We start from the raw sequence: 27,346 nt of genomic DNA on the forward strand, positions 1-27,346 counted from the left end.
TTGTAAATGAACTCGCAAATGACAAATACTGCTTCACTTCGTTCAATGTGTTCCAGTTGAAGGCATCTCTGGAACATCTGCGCTCAATCCATTAGATAATTGAGCGAGTGGTTCAAAAACTTTTACTTGACTGGTAACCAGCGATTAAGATGCTAAACCACTCATCTGTCGCGTTTGGATCAAGAATTTCAGTGTTGAAATTGCTAGGTACAACTTGATGGTTAGTTATGTCTAGGGGCGTGCAAAATCGAAAAATTTCGATTTACCGACGGAATTTGAATTGAATTCGGAATATCCGATTTCGAATTCGGGTCGAATTCGGTAATGAGATTTTTCAAATCGAAAATTTCGATTTTGAATTCACAATTCGAAATTGAAATCGAGATCAGAATTCGAAATTCCTATTTCAATTTCAAATCTATTTTTTCATATATATATATATTATAACATTTATATTATAATAATAATTTTTATATTCATGAATTCGGTGAAATTGGAATTCCTATTTCGATTTCAATTTCGCTTTCACACACATATATATAATATTTTTTATATATGTAATTTAATATTTATATAATAATAATAATAATTTTTATATTCATGAATTCGGAATTTATCGAATTCCGAATTGAATTCGGAACGAATTCGAATTTGGAATTGATGAATTCGAAATTGAAATCGATCAAAAATTCTGATACCAAAATTCTGAAAAATTTCGATTTCAAAATTCTGAATTATCGATTTCGATTTCGATTCACACCCCTAGTTATGCCAAATGACAAAAGGCGAGATTAATCCAAAAAAAAAAGGGATACCATTACTAGCTAGATATGTATATATTTTCTGTGAAAAAGAGTAAATTGTTTTGAACAAAACTAAAATTTATAAAACACGATGTGGAATTTGAATGTTTAAAAATTTTTCGCTGATCAAAATCTTTCTTTTATATGTTGTTGATCGGTCAATATATATACATTAGAAGATCTTGATGTATGTCACGTCATTTCATTTTGGAGTTAAAATTTACTTGTCAAACTACATGAGATTAATCTCATCTCGTACGTTTGATGTATTTTGACACTCAGGTAAGTAGTTAGAAAGAAAGAGGACAGAAGCGCAAAAAAAAAAAAAAAAAAAAAAAAAAAAAAGAGCATTTCTAAGGGCAGCGAGGGCTGGAAAGAGAGTGTAGTAGAGATTAGAGCAGAGGGGCAGAGGGTGACACCAGACGCGAGGTTGAGAGGTCCAAAATTAAGCAAAAGCCCTATTTTTTGATTGATCAAAACTCCAAAGCCTTTCTGTCTTTGTTTCCTCTCGGCTTTGCCTGCCTTCTTGCTGACACAAAGGACTCGTCAGCCAGCCTCCCCTGCTGACATAATAGTCCAAAGTCCAGTTGTTGTGTCCTCCCCCCGCACCCAATCCCTCCCCTGAGGACCCTTCTTCCTCCCACACCACAGCTAACCATCCACCGCCTGCTGACCCAAAAACTAAAAACCAAGATAGGGACTTGGAATATGGACTACCAGTACGTCGCTCTGCTGCTTCATTTTGATATTTGGATTGCGTTTTAGCATTTGATTTCTTGTGGGCTTTGCTGCTGGCCCTTTTGGCCGCTTAGTTTTATTTATCCTGCCTTTCATAGTCACTCAATCATCTTCTGCTGCTAAGCTATTTCTTGATTTTCTGAGAGCTTTGTCCGACGGTTTTATTGAGTTTTGGGGAGAACCCCAATGAAAACTACCATCGGTCGATTCAGTACAATATTAGGGATTTTGTTGACAAAGTGATTACCTCCGTTTTCTTCTTGTACCCTTTTCGATATATGCATCTTACTTTGATTACCTGTGTTTAACATTGGCTTATGTGCGTCTGGTACGGAATCAACTAAACAGCAATGTGATTCGAAGTCATGTTATAGCCTCTTTACCTCTGCATTTGTATTCGTGTTGGGCATGTGGCTGTTTCCACTTTAGATTAGGTTCATTTGCGCTTTGGCTTAATCTGCACCGAGTGCATAGGGCATCCGCCAAATGCTTTTCACTAAGTCGTTCGTCTTGGTAATTTTTTCCCCTAATCTGATTCAGCTACTACTTGCATGGATAATACTGAAGATATGCCACATGATGCTTTATACAAACTCCCTGTAAGGCACTTGTGTTGTATCAGGAAATACTGTTACAGTGAGATGACTAAGATTTGATGTTCTTATATACTACCTTGAAATAATCATGCAGATGCTTCGCTATCTACAAGTATTTTGTGAGTGTTTCCCCTGCATTTCTTTGTCAACTTAGAAAACTGATTGAAATTTCTAAGTTTAGTAATATATTTTGTATCCCAAGCAAGTGCTTACTTTTTGTGGTGAAAGGATTTAAAAACACTGTTTTCGACAGATGTCTAGAAAAGTGCTCAACTCGAACACTTGGTATATTTGAAGAGAATCTTATTAAACTTCGTCTTATCTCATAAACTTCCTACTTGAATCTGGGCCAAGTTGTTAAAGGACTTCATTCTCTTTGTTCTTATCTTTGGTGTGCTTGGCTTTGATTGTCCTCAATCTTGTTTTGACAGGTTTCACCAATTATGAGTTAATATCATTCACTTTTCAGCTAGCAACTTTAATATTATAGTTGATGGCGCGGAAGAAAGGGAACCAACAGAAAAAACCAGTTCCCAGTACCGCATCTGAATTGCCAGCTAAGCGTGAAAGAGCTAATGCAAGTGAAATTAAAGTTTTACATGAGGAACAACTTCTAAGAAACCACTCTGATGTCAATTCAAAAGAGGGCATTGATAATAAATGCCATGTACAAGCTGAAACCAAGGGGAAGCAGCAGTCCCGTAAATTTCCTAGAAGAATGGAAGAAGTTGTTGATAGAAAACAAGTTGAAGAGAAACCAGAGACTGATGCTGGAGATTGCAATACAACTGTATCAGCTGCTGAAAGTCTTCATTCAATGGGAAAAGATGACGTGCCCTCCAATACTTGTCACAGCACAAAAAATTCAGAAAGCAGTTTTGCTTACTCATTAAATGGAATGCACAATGGTGATGATACCATGGAAAAAGTAGAGTTCTCATATATATTGATATTAAAGCGCCTGAGGAGCTTAGTCCTGTCAACATTGAAGGCATCAACTGAATGGATGGAAAGACACCGACCACTGCTTATCACTATGAGGGCAAGTATACTAAAGGCCTGTCACTATGTTCAAGTGAAGATTGAGCAAGCATTCCCTGTTGTTCTAAAATGGATTATGCACTTTGTGAATATAATGCTCCTACTTTTTATGGTTTGGTTGGATTGCACACTCAGAGGCATCGATTCCTTTCTGCGAATGGGAACAACATCATTTTTCTCTGTTTTATGGTGTAGTGTTCTCTCAGTTACTGCAATGGTTGGAATCTTCAAGTTTCTTATTGTCTTGGTAAGCCTGATTTTGTGCCTTATCTAAGTGCATCGCCTTTCTTCCCCGCATAGTATCTGATTCAGTCTGTATACCTACTTTTGAATTGATCATGAGTTCTTTGACCTTCATATGATTGCTAGTTCTTATGCCTACTAGTTCTTGTTCCTTAAAGCTATTAAAGATAAAGTACTCAAATATAGCAGTCTTGGTGAAATGCTTGGGTGACTTGTATATCTCTTGGAGATTTGAATTGCTTAAATTTGATTTACAGGGGTTTCCCTCTTTGGCAGCAATGACTCGTAGCAATTCAATTTAGTTCAATTTTATTGTCTGTGTTGGGTTGTGCTTTTGTGCATTCATTTAGTAGATGAAGTGTGCGGAGCAAATTTTATTGTAATTCTTGAATGAGACACATGAACTGTGTTTTGAGTAAGAGGGGGTTGGAGAAGGGGATGGGGATGGGAATGTGGATATATATGGTGTGTGGTGAATATCAAAAGTGTAGAGGTAAAAGTCAGACAATGCCCAATAGCCTTTAAGTCCCTTGTTCATGTGGGCCTTCGAGGGTGGAGCGTGCTTAAGGTGCTGTTTTACAAGTAGAGCCGATTGACTATACACAGCTTTTATTCATTCCTTACACTGCTTTGTTTTGAAATTGTAATTTAAATGCGATTTCAAAATAATTAGTGAATTTCTTTGTAATCCCTATTTTTTCAAAACAAGGACTTCCTATTTGTTTTCTTTCTTCAGTCTGATTGTTCATTGCTTCCCTTCACCCTTCAAATCGGAAGTACCTGAATACTAGTCATGGTTGTGTTTTGCTTCTGTATTTATCCAGGCTGTGGCTGCTATAGCTGGACTTCTTGTTGGGTTGACCATTGCGGTTCTATTGATGGCCATTTCTGGCATTGTTCTTCTATGGTTCTATGGAAGCTTTTGGATGACAATGCTTGTTCTGCTTTCTGGAGGTGACTCTTCTGTATGTGTTTGAGAATATTTGAGATCTTCCCCAATGCTGTTTCTTTTTATTTTTATCATTGATGTTGGGGGCTCTTCAAAATGCAGGGTTGGCTTTTATATTGGGCCGCGAACGCCTTGCACTGTTTATTGCAACGTCATACTCTGTATATTGTGCATGGGCATCTGTTGGGTGGCTCGGTTTACTCTTTGGTTTGAATATATCATTTATTTCAAGTGATGTTCTGATATTCTTCCTGAGGAACAATATCAACGAGCAAAGAAGGGCTACTGGTGCTGCAGAACAAACAGCTGAAGTGCCAGGTCAATCTGGTTTCGTTTCTGATGATCAAGTTCGTAATTCATCTGCTGAAGCAGGTGCTGCTGGTCCATCCACTGATCGAAGATCAGGAGTTCCTTCAACTAGTGGATTGGATTCTGAGACAACATCTGAAGATGAAGTTGTTAGGTTGTTGAATTGCAGTGATCACTATGCTGCATTGGGCTTATCTCGGTTTGAAAATATTGATGTTTCTGTTCTTAAGAGGGAATATAGGAAAAAGGTTGGTGATGCTTTTTGTTTGCTATAGATTTCTATACTGTTGATCCTTCTGTTTAATCAAAATTACTGCATTTCTTCCTTTATATATATGATGGTTGTTTGAAATTATTCTGCAATGAAGCACTGCCAGCAATCTTAGAAGTAAAGTTTAGGGATTTTTTTTAAGCTTTTATTTGGTTTTTGATCATGTTGTGTACATAAAGTAAGCAACATTTCAAATAGGCTGAATGCCCTTTGATGATCAGGCAATGCTGGTCCATCCTGATAAAAACATGGGCAATGAAAAGGCTGCTGAAGCTTTCAAGAAATTACAAAATGCATATGAGGTGGTTCAACCTCTCTTTCTTTTAGTTCTCCATCAGCATTTCTGAGTTCTTATTTGTTTATTTGTTCTTATGTCCTGCCTTGTGTTTGTAATGGTCTTATTTCCTTAGGTTTTATTGGATTCTTTTAAAAGAAAAGCATATGATGATGAGCTGAGGAGGGAGGAACTGCTACATTATTTCCGCCAGTTTCAAGAAGTCTCTCAAAAGGCATGAAATCATATCTTCTTTGTACAAGTCAGGGTATCAGACCCAAATAATGTACTTTTTGGAAGCAAATGATTTCATTTCCATATGTGTTAAATTTGTAAATGCCCTAGCATTCTTTGGCATGCAACCATCCATCCTCTTGGAATGATTTAACATCATTTTTCAGTCTAATTATATGCAAATAATTTTCTTGCCTTTGCTAATAAAATTGTAAAGGATGATGGAAAAAATGTCCGACATCTATTCTTTATTTGGACTTTTCATGTACTGGATGCTCCTCTTTGTCCATTTCTGTTTTGGTGATATTTTATTTTGCTTTAACTGCATGGGAGAAAAATCCATTTTTGTATATGATAATATTGGGGGAAAGTTGCTGATGGAATTCATTTGCCTTTGATGTGGTCCATCTTTGTTTTCCTGGCTATTCTTTAGCTTTTGGTGAACTGGGGTGCATATCCAAGTTTTTTGAGTTGGCTTAGATCATGCTTTATACCAAGTGCTCAAGGGTCCAAGCTTGAACAGTTTCTGTCTCATCTGGATTAATAGGAATGCTAAGACTCAAAAACCTCTTATCTTTTTTCTCAACGATCTCACCTGCTTAGATTGGTCTACTAAAAACATAAGCTTCAGTGAGTCTCGTATTGAGGATTCTAACAAGTGCTATGTTCACGAACTTGTTAGAAGGTACTCGGTTGATCATTTAAAGATATTGTCAGAGCCACTACATTTAGAAAGTTGGACGCTTTACCTAATGTATTTTTAGTTGATTTCTTTTTGTAGCGTCAATTGAGTTAGGCAGTGTTGGCTCAGCATGTCATTCTTCAAATTGCAATTTCTATTTTCCTCTACTTTCATCAAGTTTCATGTATTGCTTTTTCAGAGTAGAAGGCGTGGTTTCTTTTCCCGAAGTTTTGCACATGGGGAAACTGATGAAGAGGACACACTTAAGGAGTCAAGACGAATAGCTTGCAGGAAGTGTGGCAATTTTCATGTGTGGATTCACACTAAGAAAGTAAAATCTAGAGCAAGATGGTGCCAGGTTTGTTCCTTCTTTCATGTCATATGCGTTCTAGGTTCTACTTAGCTTGCCTTACGTCAACAGCAGATGGTGCACTGCTGAGGTTTTTGCTCACTTCAATGTCAATTCTGGTATTTATTTATTTTTTTCCCTTCTTTTTCTTTCTTAAAGGAATGCAAAGATTTCCACCAAGCTAAAGATGGAGATGGATGGGTTGAACAGTCTTCGCATCCCTTATTATTTGGGATGCTTCAGAAGGCATGTATCTCCAGAAATCACTGTATTATTTACTGAACTTTGTCCTTTGGCCATTAATCTATATTTTGTTGCAAAGAGGTAATCAAATTTTGATTGTACCCAGCTCTTCTTCGTCTGATGAGCTTCTACTGTTTTCCCAAAATATGCGCAGGTAGAACCCCCTGTTGCATATGTTTGTGCGGATAGCAAGATTTATGATGCAACTGAATGGTACATTTGTCAGGTAAGGTTCTTTCCTTTTGATTCTAGGAACTGGGAATCATTATGAGAGACATAAAATGCAACAGAATGGTACTTTATCTGGTAAATTTAGCTCCACCAAGCTTAAAGCATTAAAGTTTTCTCAGCAGTAGCATTCATCATGCAATGGTTATCAGTGAAATTTCCTTTAGACGGAGGAGCACATGGTCCTGAGATTCCTGTAAGGCTTGGGAATGTGCCATATAAGTCAATTGTTAAGAGTGCATAAGGCCTTGATGTAAGTTAATATATTGTACTATAAAGGTTCAGTAATTTTAGATGTGCAAAAATAAACTAAAAGAAAAAGATTTGTTGTGCAAGTTAAATTAATTTCGTAGAATAGCCTTGGAAAACATTGTGTTGGCGATTTCCCTGTATACTTGTGCAAGGAAAAATGTATGTTTTTCCTTATATACCTTTAATTGGAAAGGTCATAGAGGTCTTTTTGTGATACTCTGCCTTCATTGCCATCACAATGTTAAGAGGGCTAAATCTGGAAAGCACTTGACTTTCATTTATTAGGCTGCTTCTCCATATTAAGGAAGTATAATTAACACCACGCATAATGCTATCTTTTAAGCAAGAGATATATGCTTCCGCTTTGTTGTCATTTAATAGTCAATTTTTTTTCAAATTATAATTACACTAATATTGAAAAAGTTTATGTCTTTTGTCCCCATTAATGGCATTTGTTCATCTGAACTCACACAAAACTATATCTTTTTGTGAAAATCTCATTTTTTATAGCACTTTGGATTTCTGGGGGACTTATGTATCTCTTTATTCCAATTGATATACCGTTCCAAGCTGTGGGGTTTGTTCTACGTTTTTAGTATTTCCATGGAAAAAAACTTTTATCTATTGATCAAATGCAAAAGGTTGGTGTTATAGTACCACCTTAGGAGTGGGTGACAGGATTGTAGTTCAATTATTTTGAATGAGAATTTTGTATACATGGATAATCATTCATTTGTTTTTGGCTTTCCAAGGTGAAGATAGATGTGTATCACTCCTGTTGCTTTTGTGTTACAGGGAATGAGATGTCCTGCTAATTCTCACAAGCCAAGCTTCCATGTTAATACGAGTATGACCTCAAAGCAGAGCACTGGAAGGGGAGCAAGCTCAGGACAAAGAGGTGGGATACCTACACCCAACATGGAAGAGGCCATGACAGAGGATGAATTTTTTGAGTGGCTACAAAATGCAGTTCAATCGGGCATGTTTGACAGTTTTCCTGGTGGTCCATCTGAGTCCCCTTCTGCACAATCTGGAAACACTTCCAAGAGCAGTGGTGGCAACAGTAGTAGTAACAGTGCCAAGAGAAAGAAAAAGGGTCGAAAATAGTTGCAAGCTTGCAATCACTTCTTGCCAAGTCTCATCTCATTTTCATGACCAGAATAGGTTGCTGATGGACCTTAAACTATGGCCTTTGAAAGGCCAGGGAAACTAACAGCTAATTAATTGTACATGAGGAAGAACTAAACCCCGTTGAGCATGCATCATACAGCATATGTATAGCGAGCTTGTATTTCGTCCAAGTTCTAATGCTGTAAGACGGGGCTCTTTGCCAATTCCAAGCGGTGAAGAGCTGAACACCCGAAGTAATAGACCATTTCCCCCTCTGGAGTTAGTACCATTTCTTCATTTTCTGTGTCTAAGTTATTGGGTTTACACGAAAAGCTAAAGAAATGACCAAAGCTCAAATCCGTATGGGAAAGGACTGAATGTGAGCTAGCAATAGGATTAAACGACTTTTACTAGTATCAGGATATTTCTCTCATCACTTTGTCAGCAATTCAGTTCCATACGCATAAGATATAATTTTTTTTAAAAAAATTGTAAAGGACGCGAAAAAGTTCATTAATCAATAGATGATCACCAAGTGATTATTATCAGGTTCCTTTTAGCCCTACTTCAATGTAATGTTTTGGTGCTACGACACCGGCAACGTATGGCAATGTAGATGTAGATTTTGACAGAGAAAATACATAGGAGATGTAGATTTTGATAGAGAAAGAAATAGGATTAGTATATACATAGTTTATATATGTAAGATTAATCTAAATAAATATTAATCATAATTAATATTAGCACATAGTAATCTTATTATTGTCATTGTAATGAGCATAAGTTCCAACAACTAGCTAAGTACTATCATTTTCACCGTGAAATTAATAACGATGTGTTTGGATAGTGTATTATTTGAAATATTATTTGGAATAATTACTGTAGCACTCTTTGTGATGTGAGATAAAAAGGTGGTTGGGAATATAAAAAGGTGTGTTGGAAAATGTATCTATGATGCAAGCGAAATATTATTTGGGATAATTGGGGTATCCAAACACACTTAGTTTCTTAACCCCATGCAAAAATTTTGGACAAAAATGTTGAAATTAACCAAAAAGCCCCAAAAGTTATCCAAAATTTTGCAAACCAACCCCATTCTCCCCTTCTTAAATCTTTCTTTCCACTGTTGAGATAAAAACTTCTCTTACATCTCTGCAAGATGGATTCTTTACTACTGAACTCTTCTCCAGACGTTGTAGAACGGATGATAAGCGTTTGTAAAAGTAATGGGTTCACTCAGACTAGAAATTATTGCTTAATCTCAGCAAATGGGCACCCTTCCTTCTGGCCTTTGTCTTCACAGTGTAAACCCTCTCCGAGGCTGAGAACCTCAGCCGTCGTTGCAGCTAAAAGGGATCCAAGTAAGAAGAAATCTGACTCTCACAGCTTTATTCCAAGGCCAGATGAAGCTAGTGGTCCATTTCCCGAAGCTGTTCTGCTTAAAGAGGTCTGTGCCTTCTCCCTTCCTCCCACATCCCCCCCAACCCTTTTCAGCATTAGAGAATTGAAGAGAAAACAGGGAAAAAAGATTGCAACTTGGACGTTAATTTGGTCGTAAAGCCTCTCTCTTTTAGTTGAAGAGTTCATTTAAAAAAATATATATATTGGGGACATGGTGTTGATGATCCACTGAATTAGTTTCTTGGTGCTGGATTTTGAACTAAAGTGAAAGTTGTTTTAACAGAGGAAAATTGAGGAAGATGGTAGGCTTGTACCGGAGTTTGCTGATGCTGAAGAGAGTGAGTAATTGCCCTTTTGGTTGAAGTAACGAAGTTTTTGATTTAGGAAAATTGTTGGTTATATGTGAAAGTTTAAATTATTGGGAATTTTTGTTGATTTTGCAGAGGAACTTTTTGAGGCTTTGAGTCTTGAGCTAGAAAGTGACTTGGATGTTGAGCGGAGTAAGCCTTTTCTGCATCCTAACTCTGGCTGACTAATTCTTTAGTTTTAAGTTCGTGGATGATTTTTAAAAGTTGGCAGAAGCTTTGATCTCTAGAGGAAAACAAATTCATGCTCCAGTGGTGAATAGTAGTTAGAATATGATTCATAATTATCCTCCATTCAGTAATCGAATGAAAATTTTTGACTATTGGCATTGTAGCTATATAATGATTGCTTTGAAAAATGAATTTGATTCCAGTTCATCATTCAGAATCTGTTTATGTTACATGGAAAACTAATTGACTAATAAACGTGCAAAATTTTATTTTGGAAGAAAAAATTGTAAATGCTTTCCATTATTTTTCGCCATGAAATGAAGCAAGGAAGTCTTTTTATCATGGAAAGAGGTTTTGGGTTGGTGCTATTCACTACTACCGTAGAATATCTTCTTCATACCTGGTGAAGTAGTTATTACAGAAGAGAACTAATTATATCTTGCAACTTATGTTTGTTGCCACCTTTTGATTTGGCTCTGCTGTTGAAAAAATAGCTTTGCAATGATTTTAAAGTTTCCCTCCTTTACACAGTGCGGCATTATGAAGTGGTTTATCTAATTCATGAAGACCGCAAAGACGAAGTTGAGAGTGTCAACATTAAAGTTCAAGGTGACAATACCTGTTATTTGAAGTGTATCTATAAAATTTCTGCTTTATTCTATAGAAAGATATTTGTACTCTGTCTATACTTGGTGTTTTGTCTTGTAATTCTACTGGAGGAATTTATCATGCCATTTGGGAGAATTTCTGTGGAAACTGGTATCTATTTTATTTGGAATACTCTTTTCATCTACCGGTGACCGTTTGCCAATTTGAGCAATCTTCCTGCTTCGTTGTTCACATTTTCTGCCTTCTTCTTTCATGTTTTTAGCACCATCAATGGGTAGCCCTGTTATCTGGCCTTGCTTCTTATTTACTGCATTTTGAGTACAGAATCGGTAAGAACTGTGACGTTATTGTTCTGTATATGAACGCCGCTATACAGAATTTACAAAAGAGAACAAAGGCAGGATTTGGAGATTCAGTGACTGGGGCATGAGGAGATTGGCATACAAGATACAAAAGGCAAAGAATGCTCACTATATCCTGATGAACTTTGAGTTGGAAGCAAAACTTATAAACGATTTCAAGAGCATGCTTGACAAGGATGAAAGAGTCATTCGGCATCTTGTGATGAAGAGGGACAAGGCAGAAACAGAGGATTGTCCTCCTCCACCTGAGTTTCACACACTGCGCTCTGGTATGGATGATGATGATTGGGGGGATACAGAGTATGATGATGAAGAGGATGGTGGAGACAACTTCCTCGAAGAGGATGAAATAGATGTGTCCTCTTTCAGGGATACCACTGAAGGTATCATTTATGTCGATGAAGAGGCAGGTGGTAGAGAAGGTAATGCACATAGCACAGGGAAAAGGAAGCAAAAAGCTGAAAAAGTGGTTCGCTAGTATTAAATTACATGTGGGGTGCTTATTAAATCCCGAGAATCTAAACAACTGGTTGCTAATTTGAGGTTGCTGCTTCTCTGTTTCTGTCGTTTGATTTTCACACTATATCCAGAGACGACAGTATATCTCCATACGCCCCGCTAAGATCATCCTCCATTTTTGTGTTGGCTGCTGAAGCTCGTATTCATGGCGTATTTAGACTTGGTTTTCTTTACCATGCAATGACGATATGGTACCTCAAACCACAATCTGCTGCGCTCCTCCTTTTGGGAGTGCGGTAATTAATCCTTGAATGTCCTTTTTCATGTCGGCGCCGGATGTGAAGGTTCTCGTGTTTCAGCTAATTTGATCGTTTCCTTGATTCGAGACACTGGCGTCGAAGACATGGAGGAATAAGGGCGCGTGAGCTTGTACACGCTGAACATCTGTTTTCCATCCTAAGAACGACTTGTTTTTCACTAATCTGGAACAATTAAAACTAACAAATTACGCTGGCAAGATAAAACACCGAACCTCATAGACCCAGAAGAAGTGGTGGTATGTTAGTGCAAGATTATCGAGAGATGCAACTGATTCTGGAAACAGATTTGAAGTATTCGGAAGAAATATCAGCCCGACTTCAAAACAAGCAAGGTATGGCGCCTCGTGCTGTAAGCAAATCAAACACTTCAAATAAAGTGATTTGACAAAGATTTTGCTCATTCCTTCCTCCATGTGTCATTTCTTAGTCTCTTTTTTTACGTCAACTTTTATTTTTATTCTCCCATCACTAGTTTGAATTCTGTTTTGGCCTCCACGACCAAAATTTGCCACCTCTGCAGAGGACGAAAACGTGAATTGCCATCATTTTGAATTTAATCATGATATTGTTTTTGTGCTGGCTGCTGCAATTGTGCATTACAATGTGACAAATACCTCCTTCTCCTTAATTGGGATGCCATCTCTCAAACAGCCGTCAGTCGAAAAAAGTCCAATAAGGTACTTTTGAGCAGCAAAGGCATTCCAAAAGTATTATCTAAAGTGCATGTGGAAGCAATTTGGGGCTTAATTTATAAATTATCTGGGTAGAAAACTTCCATGTCAAGAATGAATGCCCAAATGACATTTCTTCAACAGATCTCACTCTCATTCATCCAAGGGTCCAAAAATGAAAACCCCGGTATGGCACAAATGCAGGCAGAAGAGTCTGTTGGGGAATCAACTGACACTAAAGGAGTAACATAGATTATGAACATATTGGGATAATAAAAACAATGACTGGGTTCTATTTTTCAATACAGTAAAGCCTTAGATGCGCAAAACTATCAGAACTAAGAAGTTGTTGGCAGGCAAGCCAGAAAAACTGCAGCAAAGGCAGATCTTGTGACCACACATCATGTGGAAAACTTGGCCTTCTTTAGAAGTCGGACGCTGGAAACTTGCCCTTGCATTTACGACTTGGAAACTCTAGTTCAAAATTGCCAGCCCCTATGCAGGAGGTAGGTTCTTCAGTCGTACACTAATTGCAATTGTAATCCTTCACTGTACATTTGAACTGATTCAAACCTGTAAATTTTTACAGTTAACAAAACTCAAGGCTTATGACCATCGTCAAGAACTGTTTGTGTCGGAAGAGAAATTCCCATTTGTCATCGTTTATCATAATCAAAAGATGCCTTAAAGAGCATAGACCCTAGTTACTTGTGGATGGACTGACTGACATGAAGAAATCTTTTCTTTCAGCATATAAAATGGGGACAAAATGACAAAACCATGATGAAAGAAAGATTCAACACTATCATCCTCAATAGAGTAAAACTTACCATCATCGGAGGTATCCTTAATAATACAAAAGACAACATGTATAAGCCGCTTGCTATCACTACCGCTGCAACTATGTTGTGGCCCAGGCGCTTATTATCTTTGCTCGGAACAAATGTGGATTTCAGCATATTCGTCAATTCAAAAAGTCTGTAAGAAACCTGCACAAAGTAGAGAGAAAGTAGGTCGATCTCTCTCTCTTGTGCGGAAGGGAAAAGCAAAACTTCCACTTACGGCAATATATATGGATGTGGTAAGCATAAAGTTTAATAAAGGATATTCCGGAATCAACGAGAGCAACAATTTTGGCTGACCATCTGGTACACCAGATCTGCATGGACAAAAGCACCACAATTACAGACATATAAAGGCAATCCTATCCAATCCAAACAAAACAAAACAGAGGCAGACTATTTTTAGTTTTTTGCAAGAGAACTAAGATCATTTTGAATTATTCAAAAAATTAATGATTCTATCCATAATCCAGCTTTCCAGCATTTAACCTTTTAGTTGATTTGAGACTGGTTAGGCTCTTCCTTTACCATACATTTTATAAATCTTCACCATAGAACCAAATCAAATTATCAGAGTAACTTACTTATTTATTGTGTTTCCTTTAATGCTTCGGTCTAATATCATCACAGAGAGAAGAGTCCCCCCACCAAGTAAAAAGAAGGGAACAAAATAGACACACAGGCTAGATTCTACTTTCTTATAGTTTCTTTAACCATCATTGACGGGGTCCTTCAGATTTCCAGGAATAACAACTAAGCATAGAAACAACAGCAAGCCACCCCAAAAAAAAAGTGAATAGCCATAGACAAGTCTCAAATTATTAACATACCTCAACCAAATGTGGATCTGTGAAATATAAGTTTCTAGAGTGATCTTCCCAAGCCATCTGTTAGTTAAACAAGGCTATATCAGAGACTCCGTTGACCAGAACATCTTAAAAGATCCCTAGAGTCCATTTACATGTTCCGTGATGGATCACAAAAAAGGGAATATTTACATGAACTTGCAAGTAAGACATAAAATGAACAAACGGAAAGGCGACTTACGCAAAAAGTGTCAAGGTGTAGCTGCGAAAATACTGGCTGACATTTCGCAAGCATATGTAAACACTGCAAAACAGAAATAGTTGTAAAATTAGGTTTGATGATTAATTGCTGCAAAGAGTTTCCACAATAAAAGGACAATGCATTAATCAGCCAAAGAAGGCATACGTTATGGGAATCCAGGATGTATATGGATGATATTTGTTGTATGTGATTTTCGGAAGCTTGTATATATACTCCAACCATAAATATCCCACCTAAGAATGAGAGCATCAATCATGTCACCAAAAATGGTAAACTAAATTTGTAATTAGATGTCTATCAGTTGTATGTATAACGGAAGACATGATACCGCCAAGGATATGATCACCACAGCTGTTTTGATTGATATTCTACGTTTTACTTCAGTTTCCTCCAGTTTCTCCATCCATCTCTCCACCTACAATAACAAATTTCAGCAATTTATGCCACAAAGTTATCATTTAAGAAAAGTGAACCCTATGTCCCACACACCCACCTAAAGAGAGAATGTAGGCAAATGAAAGGGAAAAAAGAACCAAAGCAAGAAAAGAAAGAGCAAGTCAGTACAAAAAGAATGTGAAAATCTTTTGAGAACAAATCAAAATGCTCAAGGAACTTCACTCAATATATATATAATTTCCCAGAAGCACCCAAGAATGGGGAAAATGCATTATCTAGTATCAAACTTACTGTTGGATGGTAGTATGCATATATCATTCCAATTATCCATATGTATCGATCAAGGCCTGAGCGGAAGTGCCACTCATGCAGCCGAGGCTGCGGTGGTTTTGAAGGATCTGAGTATCCTGAAATGTACTTACAGATTAAGTTTTCAATTTCCAGAAGGAATGGTTAAAAATGGGGTGATAGGTGATAGGAATTACTAACCAAGAAGGAATGTGAACGGGCTCCATATCAGCTCAAATACACCAGGTATTTCCCATATCAGAATAACCGCCAAGAAGCAAGTCATAATCTTTGCAGCAATAACAGTTCCACTCTCATTATATTTGTTCAATATACCAAGGGCACCATACACCATTAGGGTGAAGAGGGTGTGCATGGGACATATATAGTATAGCGTGTAATTGTTATCAAGGATAATGCAACATAATAACACCAAGAAATTAAGCCGCCACATCATCTGAAGAACCAAAAGAAAATAAGTCAATTTCATTCGACAATCTACAGGATAATTTCACATTGCAGGAGAAACAAGATACCTGAGCAAACCTTGCAATGCTAAAATCTTTTCGGACATAATAATATGAGAAGTTTCCAAATCCAGTCATCCAGACATATGCTGCAATAAAAATCCTTATAGCATTGTATATCTCTGCTGCAGCAAAGTAATGGTACATCAGAAATAATACCTGTATAGACCAAGAGAAGGATAGTGAGAGCCAAAGATGGACAAACCAAAGTAAATACAGAACTGTGGTGAATGGCGCTATAATGTGTATGGGAAGACAAAAGAAAACTCCAGTACAACATTCTGCCTGATAAACCAGTAACCGATAAAATGCTACATATACAGCACAAAGTTCTCCCGGATGCAACCGACCGCCTTCAAAATACTTCTATAGATTTTCTACTCTCTAAAAGGTTTAGAAAAACTTGTTCCTATGCTTATTCATATTTCCATAAAATTTAGAGACAAGAACTCTCAAGATACAACAGAAAGGCAAAAGCCTTACTTTTCTTCACTAATTAACATATTGTTTCTGATAGGCTGCAAGTACTTCTCATGCAAAAAAGAGATATTTGAGTTGTTTTCCTATCAATGATACAGGTCATCAAGAAAGTATCTTAGTGTATCTCTTCTCCTTGCGATTTTCAATTATTCCCGTGAAATAGTACAATCTTGAGTTCAAAAACATAGTGCAAGGTCTAAGTTAAAACAAAAATACAACTGTCAATACATATGGAAAAGTAAAGAGCATGAAAAATAGTCTTATGAACAAAACCCTAGCACAAAATATAGTTATTTGGCTCATTACATGATCACTAGATTAATTGGTAACCTGAAAAAAGCTCACTGAGAAGAAAAGGATTGACATTGTAAATGACTAACCAAAGCCATGCAGAAGCACAAAAGTAGTTATATGCCAAATAACTGATACTTGAGTTATGATTGACGAACCAAAATACATCTACTTGATAAAGTGTAGATGGTAGTAGCTACGACTAGGAAGTTATGGACTATTGTACTTGGTTGTACTCATCCTGGCTACTTTAAAAAGAAAAGGAACTTCTTATTCTAAGGAAGCTAACTGATACATGTATTCAAAATAGCAGTTACTCAAATGCACCAAGGAAAAACGGGAAAGTGGTAGAGAAGGGAGTAGTTTTTGTGCTATAATAGTGTGAGATTACTTAATCCACAGCAAGTGAAGCGGTAACCAAAACACAGCTATCAACTTCAGATTAACTAAATCCTGTTAATATCGACTTACCTGCATCCAACCTTTCCATTCCTCAGTTTGATGCCTGTTAAGATACATTATGGATTTTCCAGAGAATGGTGACTTATCCTGGTGTATCTTGAAGGATGTAATTGCAGAGACTATTATTAGAAGGAAGTAGAGAAACAAGAAAAGATCCCGATTGTAACTCTGCAAATAAAATTATGACCAAGTTAGAAGTCCACCGAAATCTCAGAACCACAAAAATATTATCCAACTAATTAGTAAATAAAAGCATTATTCTGAGGCAAATTTTAAGAAGCCTCCTGAAATAGACCATATAATGAACGCAGGGAGAGAAGAGCTTGACTTTTTTGGTGAAATAATACATCTAAGTCCATGCAATAAATGAAAAAAAATGTTCGTTTTTTTTCTTTTTTTAGTTGATAGTCTATAAAATCGTATTCATCAGCAGCAAAAAAATATATATACATATCATTTAACGGCAGTTATGTGTTAATGACTTCTTGTGACTTTGGCTTACATATGAGTTTCACCTCCCGTGACAAGTAATTCAAAAAGAAACAGCCAGAAAAGGTCATCGTACCTTCTTTGATTGACCAAAAATATTTGTGCGATCGCAAACGTAAAAATAGATCAAAAGGGCTCCTAACTCCGATCTGAGGGAGGCAAGAGAAGAAAGAAATGAGAATTCTTCAAGTTGCTTTCTGCGATTGAAGCACTGTATCCATATACATAAATCCAATAAGGCACTTACATAGCCCTTAATGTCAATCGGTTCTCAAGCAAGAATGACTCATCCATCATTAAAAATCTGTCAAGAATGGTAAATGACGACATGCTTTTAGATATTGACAGGTCAATGTTGCTTAAAGCCTTTGATAATCTTGACAAACCTCAGAATCTGAGATGCAGCAGATGAACTCCTGACTCTTGGAGATGCCGACTGTAGGCCACCACCTTCCAATAAGACAGCACTGTCTTCTTCTTTAACTCCTCCATTTCCCAACTCAACCAAAGTAATATCTGAATGCCGTCTAGAGAAAATGAAAATATTGAGAGAGAGAGAGACCACATTGCTTCAAATACATGGCCATAAAACAGTAAAATATTATTTTTATAAAATTCAAATGGAAAAGGCATAACTATGATGTATTCTAACTCATGATAGTATTCAAGCATTATTTGCAGGGCATTATAGTCATGTACCTAATCAAGAACAATAGCGAGTTAGGTAGTAATTCTTCAATCATATTTGAGATATTTGACGATCGGACTGATGTTTCATAAGACTTAAAGCAGTTCATACACGCAACAAGCATCGCCAGGCAATTAGCCCAGCTTCATAGCAGTCCAATTGGTTGCACACAGCAGTGACTGTTTCCAAAAGGATTTAGTTGATAACAGTAATTTTTTGGGCACTGGCTAGGAATAAGATAGGGAGACTAGCTACTTAAATGCCAATTCAGAAATTATACTAGCATTGAGTCATAGCTTTTTCAACAACTAGTCTGTGATCTTTACATGAGAAAGAAGAAGATGTGTCATGTCATACATGAGAAAGCAGCCATTTTGAGCACAATGAGAAAAGAAAGAAATATCCATACAATTATCTGCTCATCCCGCTCCAACAACGAAAAGCGATTATTGCATTGAATTGAATAGAAAGAAAGCCACGGAACTTGTTTCACTTACGATTTTGATACCGAGGCTTTCTTGTATTCTAAAATCTCGGCATATATCCAAGCTGCAAATATGGGTACAATTCCAAGAAAAAATGACACCTGTGCGTTTAAAGGGGGTAAAGAAAAAGGAAGTTATCAAGCATCCACTATTACTACATTGTACAATCAGATTATGAGAAGCACTAGTGTGAAAACAAAAAAATAAAAATAAAAATAAAAACTCAAGGAAAGAACTAAAAGCTCGATATGTATGGCAGCACGTAGAATCATTTATGTACGAAATGGTAACATAAAATTCTAAAGCTGATAAAATTATGAAAATTTTACTGCAAAAAGCGGGCAATTAAAAGTACAAATGAAAAAGTCGAAAGGAACCTCTATTATGATGAGCAGTGCGTGGTTTGGAGAAAAAACGCAGAATTGAAAGAATGCAAGATCCAGCAAGGGAAAATAAAGAAATTATGGTAAGAAAGTGGTGTAGATGAATGAGGAATTAGAAAGATTAGAAACCTGTCCAGGCGTCAAAGGTCCATAAATCACCACCATTTTTCACAATCTAGCAGCTGCAACTGCAGTTTGCCACCGACTATATATGTATACTGCAGTTGTAAGTACTCTCTCTCTCTCTCTCTCTCTGTGGAAACTGAAAACATTCAAATGGAAAAGAAGAAGAAAAAAAAAAGCAGATCTTGATGGAATGAAGAAAGGCGATAAAATTGGAATCCTAAATTCGCTGCGATCGATGAGAAGGCTCTGTCTCTGTGTGTATTTGTTTGCAGTTCAGCGGTGAGTGTGAGAATTCAAGCTTCAGAGAGAGAGAGAGAGAGAGAATTAAAAAAAATCAAATAATAAAAGGCGGGTATTTACTATTTACCGAGAGAGAGAGAGAGGGAGAGAGTTAGGAGTTCGTTGGGCGAGTGTGAGATGTGTCGTGTGTGCGCTTGTGCTTGTGGGTAATGAATGAAAGAGTGGTTCATTTTAGAAATGTCCAAGCCACAATTTATCAATCAATTAGTAGTAAAATACAATTACAGTTTTTTTTTTTTTTTTTTTGATAATACAATTACAGTACTTGTACGGTACTTACAGTAGTACTGCTTTTGTTTGTCGGTCCACGAATATCAGCCCTTGGATTTCCATTTCTCAACTCTCCACCTCCATTTCAATCCTTCGGCCTCTTTTTTTGTTTGTTTGGGGGTCACAACTCCGTACACTTGTATTCTCCTCTCATTTCTAGAATGATGAAAGTATTTTTTTTTTTTTTTCCCCAAGGCAAGTATGCATTCAAAACCCCTCATTCAGTCATCCGAGGGCCAAAGCGAAAACCCGCGGATGCAGATGCAGATGCAGATGAAGGATTTTTGGGGAATCAGTTTTCGTAAAAACACGCTTACACTTGCTAGCGAACGGAGCAATATATATGTAGACTATTATGCAAAACTTGGTTGGGATTATTAAAAACAAATCCTTTGGTTCCATTTTTTCAATCGAATCAAACATAGTCCGCACCAATCTATAGCATCACCATCCATCACACATACACAAAATGGGCCTTGCCAGTGCTGCTATATTTTTGCCGCCATCCACGGGTTACACAAATTGATACTGCTTGCTCCATCCTAAATCCTAGTAATTAGGTACCTGACAGTGACTCATCAGCTTGTCGGTGAATTCACATTTCCCGGATTTCACATCATTCTCCTACCCCCATAATTATACTAACATCTTGGCGTCACCGACACTCCTACCAAATGTACCGAGGACATACATTCCTCTTCTTTTTTGTTAATTTGTTCGAAATTGGGACTGCCTCCCAGAAACCCCTCTTTTATCAGTATTGCAACCTCCACAATTGCCGCACCTAATGGAAAAGTTTCAAAGTATAACAGCAACACAAAATACAACAAAGTTTCAATGCCTTACCGCATTGAAAACTCAAGTGTGGGGTACGAAGGGGGTAAGCATGTAAAACTCATATCAAGATCACTTTCATGCTCCCCAAACGGAGCGACCAATGCCACAGCTAGGCTAAGGGAGTCGCTCATCAAAGGCATCTAAAGCAATCTTAATATGAAGGTCTGGTACTCCCAGAGCACAATCTTAATCTTAACAGAGCAGCCTGCTTCACTCCATTAGTTCTTTCCAGCGCATGTGACGAAGAAACAATTCAATCATACCACAACAACGTGTAGCACTGAAAGAAATTATCCCCAGTTTTTTCAAGCTATATATATAATATCCAACAGAAATTAGATCAAAGCGAAACTAAAATGTCACAACATGTTAACCTACCAAACCTGCAACTAGCCTAAAAATTTCCAGCAGCAAAGCATATGAAACTGTTGTAAGGTTCCACAGACCCGTACAACTGTGCATTGCCTGAATAAAACCCAACCTAAGAAGACTACACCATGATAATAATACATGAAGGAAGATTTTGTTTCCTGACGCATTGTCCTCCTTCCTAAACAGGGGATGGATTAATTGAAGAAAGACCAGATTGACTGACGTCCTCTTCAATAGTCAGCCATGAAGACGAGATTGAACTGGGCCTATCTCTTGGATGGTCTCTCATCATCCTCTCCATCATCATCGTCATCATCCTCTCCATCATCATCGTCTGAGTCATCATTGCCCCTCTTCCTCTTTACAGGGGCTTCAGTCTTTCCACCACCAGCAGCACCATCATCGTCGTCGTCATCCTCATCCTCTTCTTCAAGCTCATCCCCCTCACCATTTTCTTCTGGTTCAAAATCACTGGCATCTTCCTCATCCTCAGCACGTCCGACTGGCCTAACAAGGTATTCCGTTCCCAAATCCTCCTAATTGAAATAAAAGATGAGATGATTATCCATAACCAAAAGTATAATAATAATAATAACAGCAAATTGGACTTATAATTTGCACAAGCAAGACATCAATTCCTCACATATGCTTCAGGGCAATGGAACTGAAGCACCAAATAGAGATCCCAAGAGAGAGATGCTAAAAGTCCCAGATCTTCAACTGACAAAGAACCATGCAAGCATCGAGAATATGAACATCATACGAGAATACCTACTTGGCATCCTTCTCGTGGGTGTGTGTGTGTGTGTTTGTGCACACACATGCGTAAGTTTACCCCCTAAGAGAAAGCAGTTATGGTTAAAAAAGTGCTACGCACGGAGACAAAAGAAGTTCCCATAAACAATGGGGAGATAAGATTTTCACATGGCAAAATCAAACCTGCAAGTCTAGTTTTCCCAAAGCCATATGCGGATTATATATGTACGTGTCCTTGGTCAATGCAATGTTGGAACATCCAAACAATGCCCGCAAGTGCATGTCAAATCACATCCTCATTGAATCCTAATCTTATCGCAAGCAATTATATAACCTTGAAACCAGGTATGAAGAGAAGCCACTTAAACAATTATTTCCATCCATTTATCTTCTTGAGTAGCCAAACCAGTCACAACACGGATCCCATGTATGATACTGAAATAAGATAATAAAATGGCCCAGAGACAAACGGTTGACTCATCTGGACCAATGCAGCCAAAGGAAAGTTTCTGAAGGCTTCAAATGTAGACAGTGGCCAAAATAAAATATGAAAAACAAACTAGTTCACTAGGGAAAAAGAAATCAAATTTTTATCAAGTTTAAGTGCAGTAAAGATATTGACAATCATTTTACAGATTGACATATAAAAGTTCCCCCAAGATGACAGAATTGGGCAAGAATGATTTCAATAAACAACCAGTGGAAAGAGCATGAAAAAGAAAAAGTAAGGATTAACTGGCAAAGCAAACAAAATTGAACAAGGAACACCAGAACTGATTCCAATAAAGTTTGGAGAAACTCAAAAGCAATGGACTACAGTTTCAGGCACAGAAAACGGAATCAGCCTGGAAGGACTGTATTATGCATGATTATGCAACAGGGATTTTTACGCTCAGAAAGAAAAGATTTGTTAAAGTCTCATATGAAAAGTTAAAGGTTTAAGGATGGTAATTCAGAAAGATTTTATGATCTCTCTCTCACCAACACGCACATTTTATTTGAAAACCTACACCAAAACGGCAAAACCACCAACCAAAGAAAATAAAGAAGAGATAGTCACTGACACTATCCTGTATACATCTAGAGATCGGTCAACAGGATACACAAACTAATAAGAGAAAAACCAGGTTGTTTTGACAGAGAATGAAACCCAGATTGTTTTGACAGAGAAAATATTTAGAACTACAATAGACGCAGATTTTAAACAAATTATTCAATTAAGCTTCATTTATTTATTGATGGCACAGAAAGCTAAATTTAACATTTATACATAAAGTAAAAGAAGCTGTAAACAGTTATTGGCTGACAAAGTTTCATTTTCCTCCAGAAATTTCAAAACGGATTTTAAAGGAGATTCGGGAAAATTCAACATGTCAAAATATTGACTAAAATACCAAAATCATCAGATCTGAAAATTTTCCACTGGGATTCACCAACACATCAAAAATCAAACTTCACAACAAATTAATCACAAAAAGGCATATTTCTACACCAGAAGTTCGTTTTCTTCAAACATATAACTAATCACTATGATTCAGCTTCAATTTTTTTAAAACAAAAAACAGATTTCAAACTAGATAATTAGACGAGAAACCAAAAAAAATTGTCAAAGACCGTCATTAAAAGATTTAAAATTTTAAACCATGGAAAAGTACCCCACATCTAAGTCACAAATGCAAAAGTCACCAAACAATATCAAAGCTATTTAAAAAATAAAAAGCAAAAAAAAATGATTATACCTCCTTTCCTTCAGCTTCCTCGCCGTCCTCATCTTCATCATCCTCACCATCGTCATCATCATCGTCATCACCATCGCCGTCCTCGTCATCGTCGTCACTATCACCGTCCTCCTCGTCGTCATCATCATCGTCTACGGACTGAACCAGTGGAGCACCAACTGTGCCGTGCAAAACCTCTCTAACGTCATCCTCATCTTCCTCTTCGCCGTCGTCCTCATCTTCGTCGTCGTCGTCGTCGTTATCGTCATCTTCTCCGTCGACTTCCTCAACAGCCACCTCCTCTTCCCTTTCTTCCCTTGCCACCTCTTCAACTTCCCGAATTTCCTCCGCTTCCGTCATTTTTCCGATGGGAAACTTCTTATTTCCAGAAAAATTTTAAATTGAAATTAGAGAAAATTGTTGCGAAACGGAGGAGAGAGAAAGTAGAGAGGAATAGAGGAGCTTCTTCTTCGTTGCTCAGAGTAGCTGTGCAGAAGGATTGATCTCGACCGTCGAATAAGGAATTCAAGCGGATTGATGAGGTGGATGATCATCCAACGGTCCAGATGAGAGCAGACAATTTCTCGCGTGCTTGCGGCGCCTGTATTACATTTTCCTTGTTATTAGCGCATCACGTGATCTGCGCGTGAAGGGATCTAGGGTTTTCGGGGTTTTCGATTCTTGTTTCATCTCCATGGAGATATTTTACTCTTTTTGCTGGCATATTCTTCTTTTTGACCTTTTAAAAAAAAAAAAAAAGTTTTTGACAATCTGGGCCTCAACTTTCAAAATCATGGGACCATCTTCGCCCAAAAAAGAACGGAACAAAGGTGAAAAGGGCCTATAGGCCATTTTGTGACTTCTTAACCCGTCAACCCGCAACTTGGGCTCTTGATTAAATATTGCTGTCTGCATATTAAACAACTACTTGGCTTAATGGTCATTTTCTACCTAGTCTTGTACAACAATACCCAAAAGGCCAAATTTTGGGAGATTCAAATTGTGTCATACCACTTGGTGAGATGATATGGCACGATTTGAATTATTTTTTTTTTTTTTTCAAAACGGCAACTCATCATTCATTAAACTAAACCAGAGTACAATCTTTGGAGCAACTGCTCCTACAATCTGCCTGAACCAAATCAAGCAACCACGCTGGGAAGTCAAACTTCCATTCAGCTGTTTTTTCCAAATTTATAGCAAACTTTGCTATATGGTGACTAACAGAGTTGCTCTCCCTTCTAGTGAAGGAAAAGCAACATTCATAAAAACTGAGCTTCAGCCTTTTAATATCTGAAAGCACAGTTGCAATCCCTACATCATCTTCTTCACTATTTATCCTATCAATAACATACTTACAATCAGATTCGAACTCCACCCTCCTCCACCCTTGTTGTTTGGCCACCAGCATTGCTGCTCTTAATGCTAATGCTTCCTCCATCTTTGGGGTTGAACAACTTGAGCCCGGCACTGCCCAAGCTCCCACTACTTCCTTCTGCCAGTCCCTTGCCACCAACCCCCATCCTGCTTTCTCCTTGTCTTGTTGAACTGCTGCATCAGAATTTATTTTCACCCATGCCTCACCTGGTTCCTGCCATACACCTGGTTCCACCTTCCCCTCCCCTCTAACTCTGACTAAATCTTTTTCCTCCATCCGCACCTCCTGGAACTCTCTCCATTCCCCAATAGCTTTTTGGACCACTCCCATGGGATCCCTGGCTTTTGCTTCAAATTGTCTCGCATACCTTGACTTCCATATCTACCATAACAAGTTCACAGTCACACCAATACGCTCCTGTCCCATCTTCCCCTTCACTGCATCCTTCAGCTCCTCCCACCAATGCCAGAATTTATACCTATATGTCTCCAGCCCCTCCTAACTAACTGGCGCCACTTCGCAGATGGCCTTTGCATGGTCACAAAAAAACAGCAAGTGCTCTAAAGTTTCTGTATGTTCCCCACAACACCTGCACATATGATCCCCCTTTGGGCACCTTGCCTTTACAGTTGCATTCACAGGCAGGATATCTTGTAGACACTTCCAAATGAAGTGTTTCAGCTTCTGTTTTATATTCAACCCCCAAAGAAAGCTCCAACTCTGAGCTGAGCATCTCCTGTTACTGCTAGATTCAACATTCCTCCCAACAGGAGCCCTCCTCTTTTTAATGCATTTAGCCAGTTTATAACCTGACTTAACTGTATATTCCCCCGTATTTGACTTGCTCCAGTATAATATATCTTTCATACTACATACACTTAAAGGTATTCTCAGTATCTCCTTCCCTTCCTTCTCATAAAAAACCTGTGCAATCAGTTCCCTATCCCACTTGCCATTATTTATAAGATCACTCACCCTCTGAACAACCACCTCCTCAGTTCTTGGAGTCTTCACTCTCCCATCCTCTGTGTCTGGTAACAATCTATCTTCTCAAATATCAATTGACTTGTCATCCCCCACCCGTTTCCTGACCCCCTCCTCCAACAGTTCCCTCGCCCTCAATAAACTTCTCCAGTACCAGGAATCAGTACCATGGCCTTGCATTGCCCAAATTGAAGTCCCTCTAAAATACCTTGCCCTCATGACCTTACTCATCAGCAAATTTGGCTTAGTTAAGATCCTCCAGAGCTGCTTTGCCAGCAAAGCCAGATTGAACTCCTGCAACTCCCTAAAGCCTAAACCCCCCTCACCCTTCCCCTCAGCCAACTTCTCCCAGTTCAACCAGTGAATTCTCTGCTCCATCTCATTTGAACCCCACCAGAACTTTGCCATTTCAGAACTAATCCTCCTACACAAGTCCATAGGTATCAGACAGCAGGACATCACATAAATGGGCAAGGCCATGAGTACTGACTTGATCAACACTTCTTTACCAGCCTGGCTCAACAATTTCTCCTTCCATCCCTTCAACCTCCCTATTGTTTTCTGACAGATATACTCAAAAGTCTGCCTTTTGGATCTCCCAATGACTAAAGGTAGTCCCAAATACCTACTTTGTTCAACCTGCTTCATCCCTTGCAGTTCTCTCATCACCCCTTCCTTATGTCTACTCATCACATTCCTGCTAAAAAATAGAGAAGATTTCTCAATATTGATCAGCTGTCCAGAGGTTTTCCTGTATACCTCTAAGATTCTCCTTAGCTGCTCAGCCTCCAAAACAGATGTTCTACAGAAAATCAGAGAGTCGTCTGCAAAAAACAAGTGAGACAGCCTAGGAGCCTTCCTTGCAATCTTTAACCCAGACAGCTTGCCCTGCACCACAGCTTGATTCAACAATGATGAGAAACCTTCAGCACATATCAGAAATAGATAAGGAGACAAAGGATCTCCCTACCTCAAACCTCTCGTTGGCCTAATGAAACCTCTTTTCTGACCATTAAAGTTTATAGCATAAGTAACACTAGAAACACACTGCATCACCCACTGAATCCACTTAGGACAGAAACCCATTTTCCCCATAACTTTTGCCAGAAAAGTCCACTCTACTCTATCATAGGCCTTTGACATATCAAGCTTAACAGCCATATAGCCTTCCCTCCCAGATCTTTTGTTGTTTAGAAAATGAATGCACTCATGAGCAATCAGGACATTATCCAGGATCTGCCTACCAGGGACAAAAGCAGACTGTGCCTGACTAATACAAAGATTCAGAACCAACTTTAATCTATTGGTGATCACCTTGGAAATTATTTTGTACAACACATTACACAGGCTTATAGGTCTGAGATCTGCCATAGTACTAGGGGGAACAGATTTGGGGATAAGACTAATCAGAGTCTCATTAATGGACTTAAGAATGAAACCAGAAACAAAGAAACTATTGACAGCATTACAGATATCAGTTTTTAAAATTGACCAAAACTTTTGAAAGAAGATTGGGGACATACCAT

The 27,346-nt window shown here is 38.0% G+C and overlaps 4 protein-coding genes across 8 annotated transcripts; 2 read left to right on the plus strand and 2 right to left on the minus strand.

The window, feature by feature from the left end:
* The first annotated feature begins 1,181 nt into the window (after positions 1-1,181).
* LOC113733855 (uncharacterized) lies at positions 1,182-8,611 on the plus strand. Of its 4 annotated transcripts, none has more exons than XR_011841354.1 (10): positions 1,183-1,522; positions 2,607-3,425; positions 4,246-4,375; positions 4,473-4,927; positions 5,172-5,252; positions 5,361-5,459; positions 6,340-6,498; positions 6,649-6,739; positions 6,891-6,958; positions 8,008-8,611. XR_011841354.1 is itself a non-coding variant. In XM_072081640.1 (9 exons), coding segments are annotated over exons 2-9 (1,812 nt in total). In that variant the 5' UTR covers positions 1,183-1,522; positions 2,569-2,630; the 3' UTR covers positions 6,893-6,962. The 4 variants fall into 4 exon arrangements, 1 of the variants encoding a protein (XP_071937741.1); XR_011841353.1 differs by having other exon boundaries at positions 1,184-1,522; positions 2,569-3,425; XM_072081640.1 differs by lacking the exon at positions 8,008-8,611 and having other exon boundaries at positions 2,569-3,425; positions 6,891-6,962.
* An 841-nt stretch (positions 8,612-9,452) lies between these two features.
* On the plus strand, positions 9,453-11,792 carry LOC113733856 (protein REGULATOR OF FATTY ACID COMPOSITION 3, chloroplastic-like). The gene is made up of 5 exons (XM_027260059.2): positions 9,453-9,769; positions 10,007-10,061; positions 10,167-10,223; positions 10,791-10,868; positions 11,245-11,792. Exons 1-5 carry the CDS (start codon positions 9,482-9,484, stop codon positions 11,706-11,708), a joined length of 942 nt encoding a protein of 313 aa, XP_027115860.1. The 5' UTR covers positions 9,453-9,481; the 3' UTR covers positions 11,709-11,792.
* Positions 11,793-12,788: 996 nt separating this feature from the next.
* On the minus strand, positions 12,789-19,670 carry LOC113733857 (protein REDUCED WALL ACETYLATION 2). 2 transcript variants are annotated; one of them, XM_027260060.2, is made up of 16 exons: positions 19,209-19,669; positions 18,709-18,797; positions 17,910-18,050; positions 17,771-17,827; positions 17,600-17,672; positions 17,044-17,202; positions 15,811-15,960; positions 15,476-15,731; positions 15,278-15,393; positions 14,919-15,005; positions 14,735-14,823; positions 14,570-14,632; positions 14,353-14,409; positions 13,743-13,839; positions 13,511-13,669; positions 12,789-13,253 (listed from the first exon to the last, which is right to left on the minus strand). In XM_027260060.2, the coding sequence occupies exons 1-16, from the start codon at positions 19,242-19,244 to the stop codon at positions 13,248-13,250; spliced, it is 1,635 nt and encodes a 544-aa protein (XP_027115861.1). In that variant the 5' UTR covers positions 19,245-19,669; the 3' UTR covers positions 12,789-13,247. The 2 variants fall into 2 exon arrangements, with proteins under 2 accessions (XP_027115861.1, XP_071937742.1); XM_072081641.1 differs by lacking the exon at positions 14,353-14,409 and having other exon boundaries at positions 19,209-19,670.
* A 1,217-nt stretch (positions 19,671-20,887) lies between these two features.
* LOC113733858 (uncharacterized) lies at positions 20,888-24,149 on the minus strand. Its single transcript, XM_027260061.2, has 2 exons — positions 23,480-24,149; positions 20,888-21,520 (listed from the first exon to the last, which is right to left on the minus strand). Exons 1-2 carry the CDS (start codon positions 23,816-23,818, stop codon positions 21,251-21,253), a joined length of 609 nt encoding a protein of 202 aa, XP_027115862.2. The 5' UTR covers positions 23,819-24,149; the 3' UTR covers positions 20,888-21,250.
* Positions 24,150-27,346: the final 3,197 nt, after the last annotated feature.

Source organism: Coffea arabica, chromosome 3c, assembly GCF_036785885.1.
Source record: "Coffea arabica cultivar ET-39 chromosome 3c, Coffea Arabica ET-39 HiFi, whole genome shotgun sequence".
In the NCBI taxonomy this organism is placed as follows: Eukaryota; Viridiplantae; Streptophyta; class Magnoliopsida; order Gentianales; family Rubiaceae; genus Coffea; species Coffea arabica.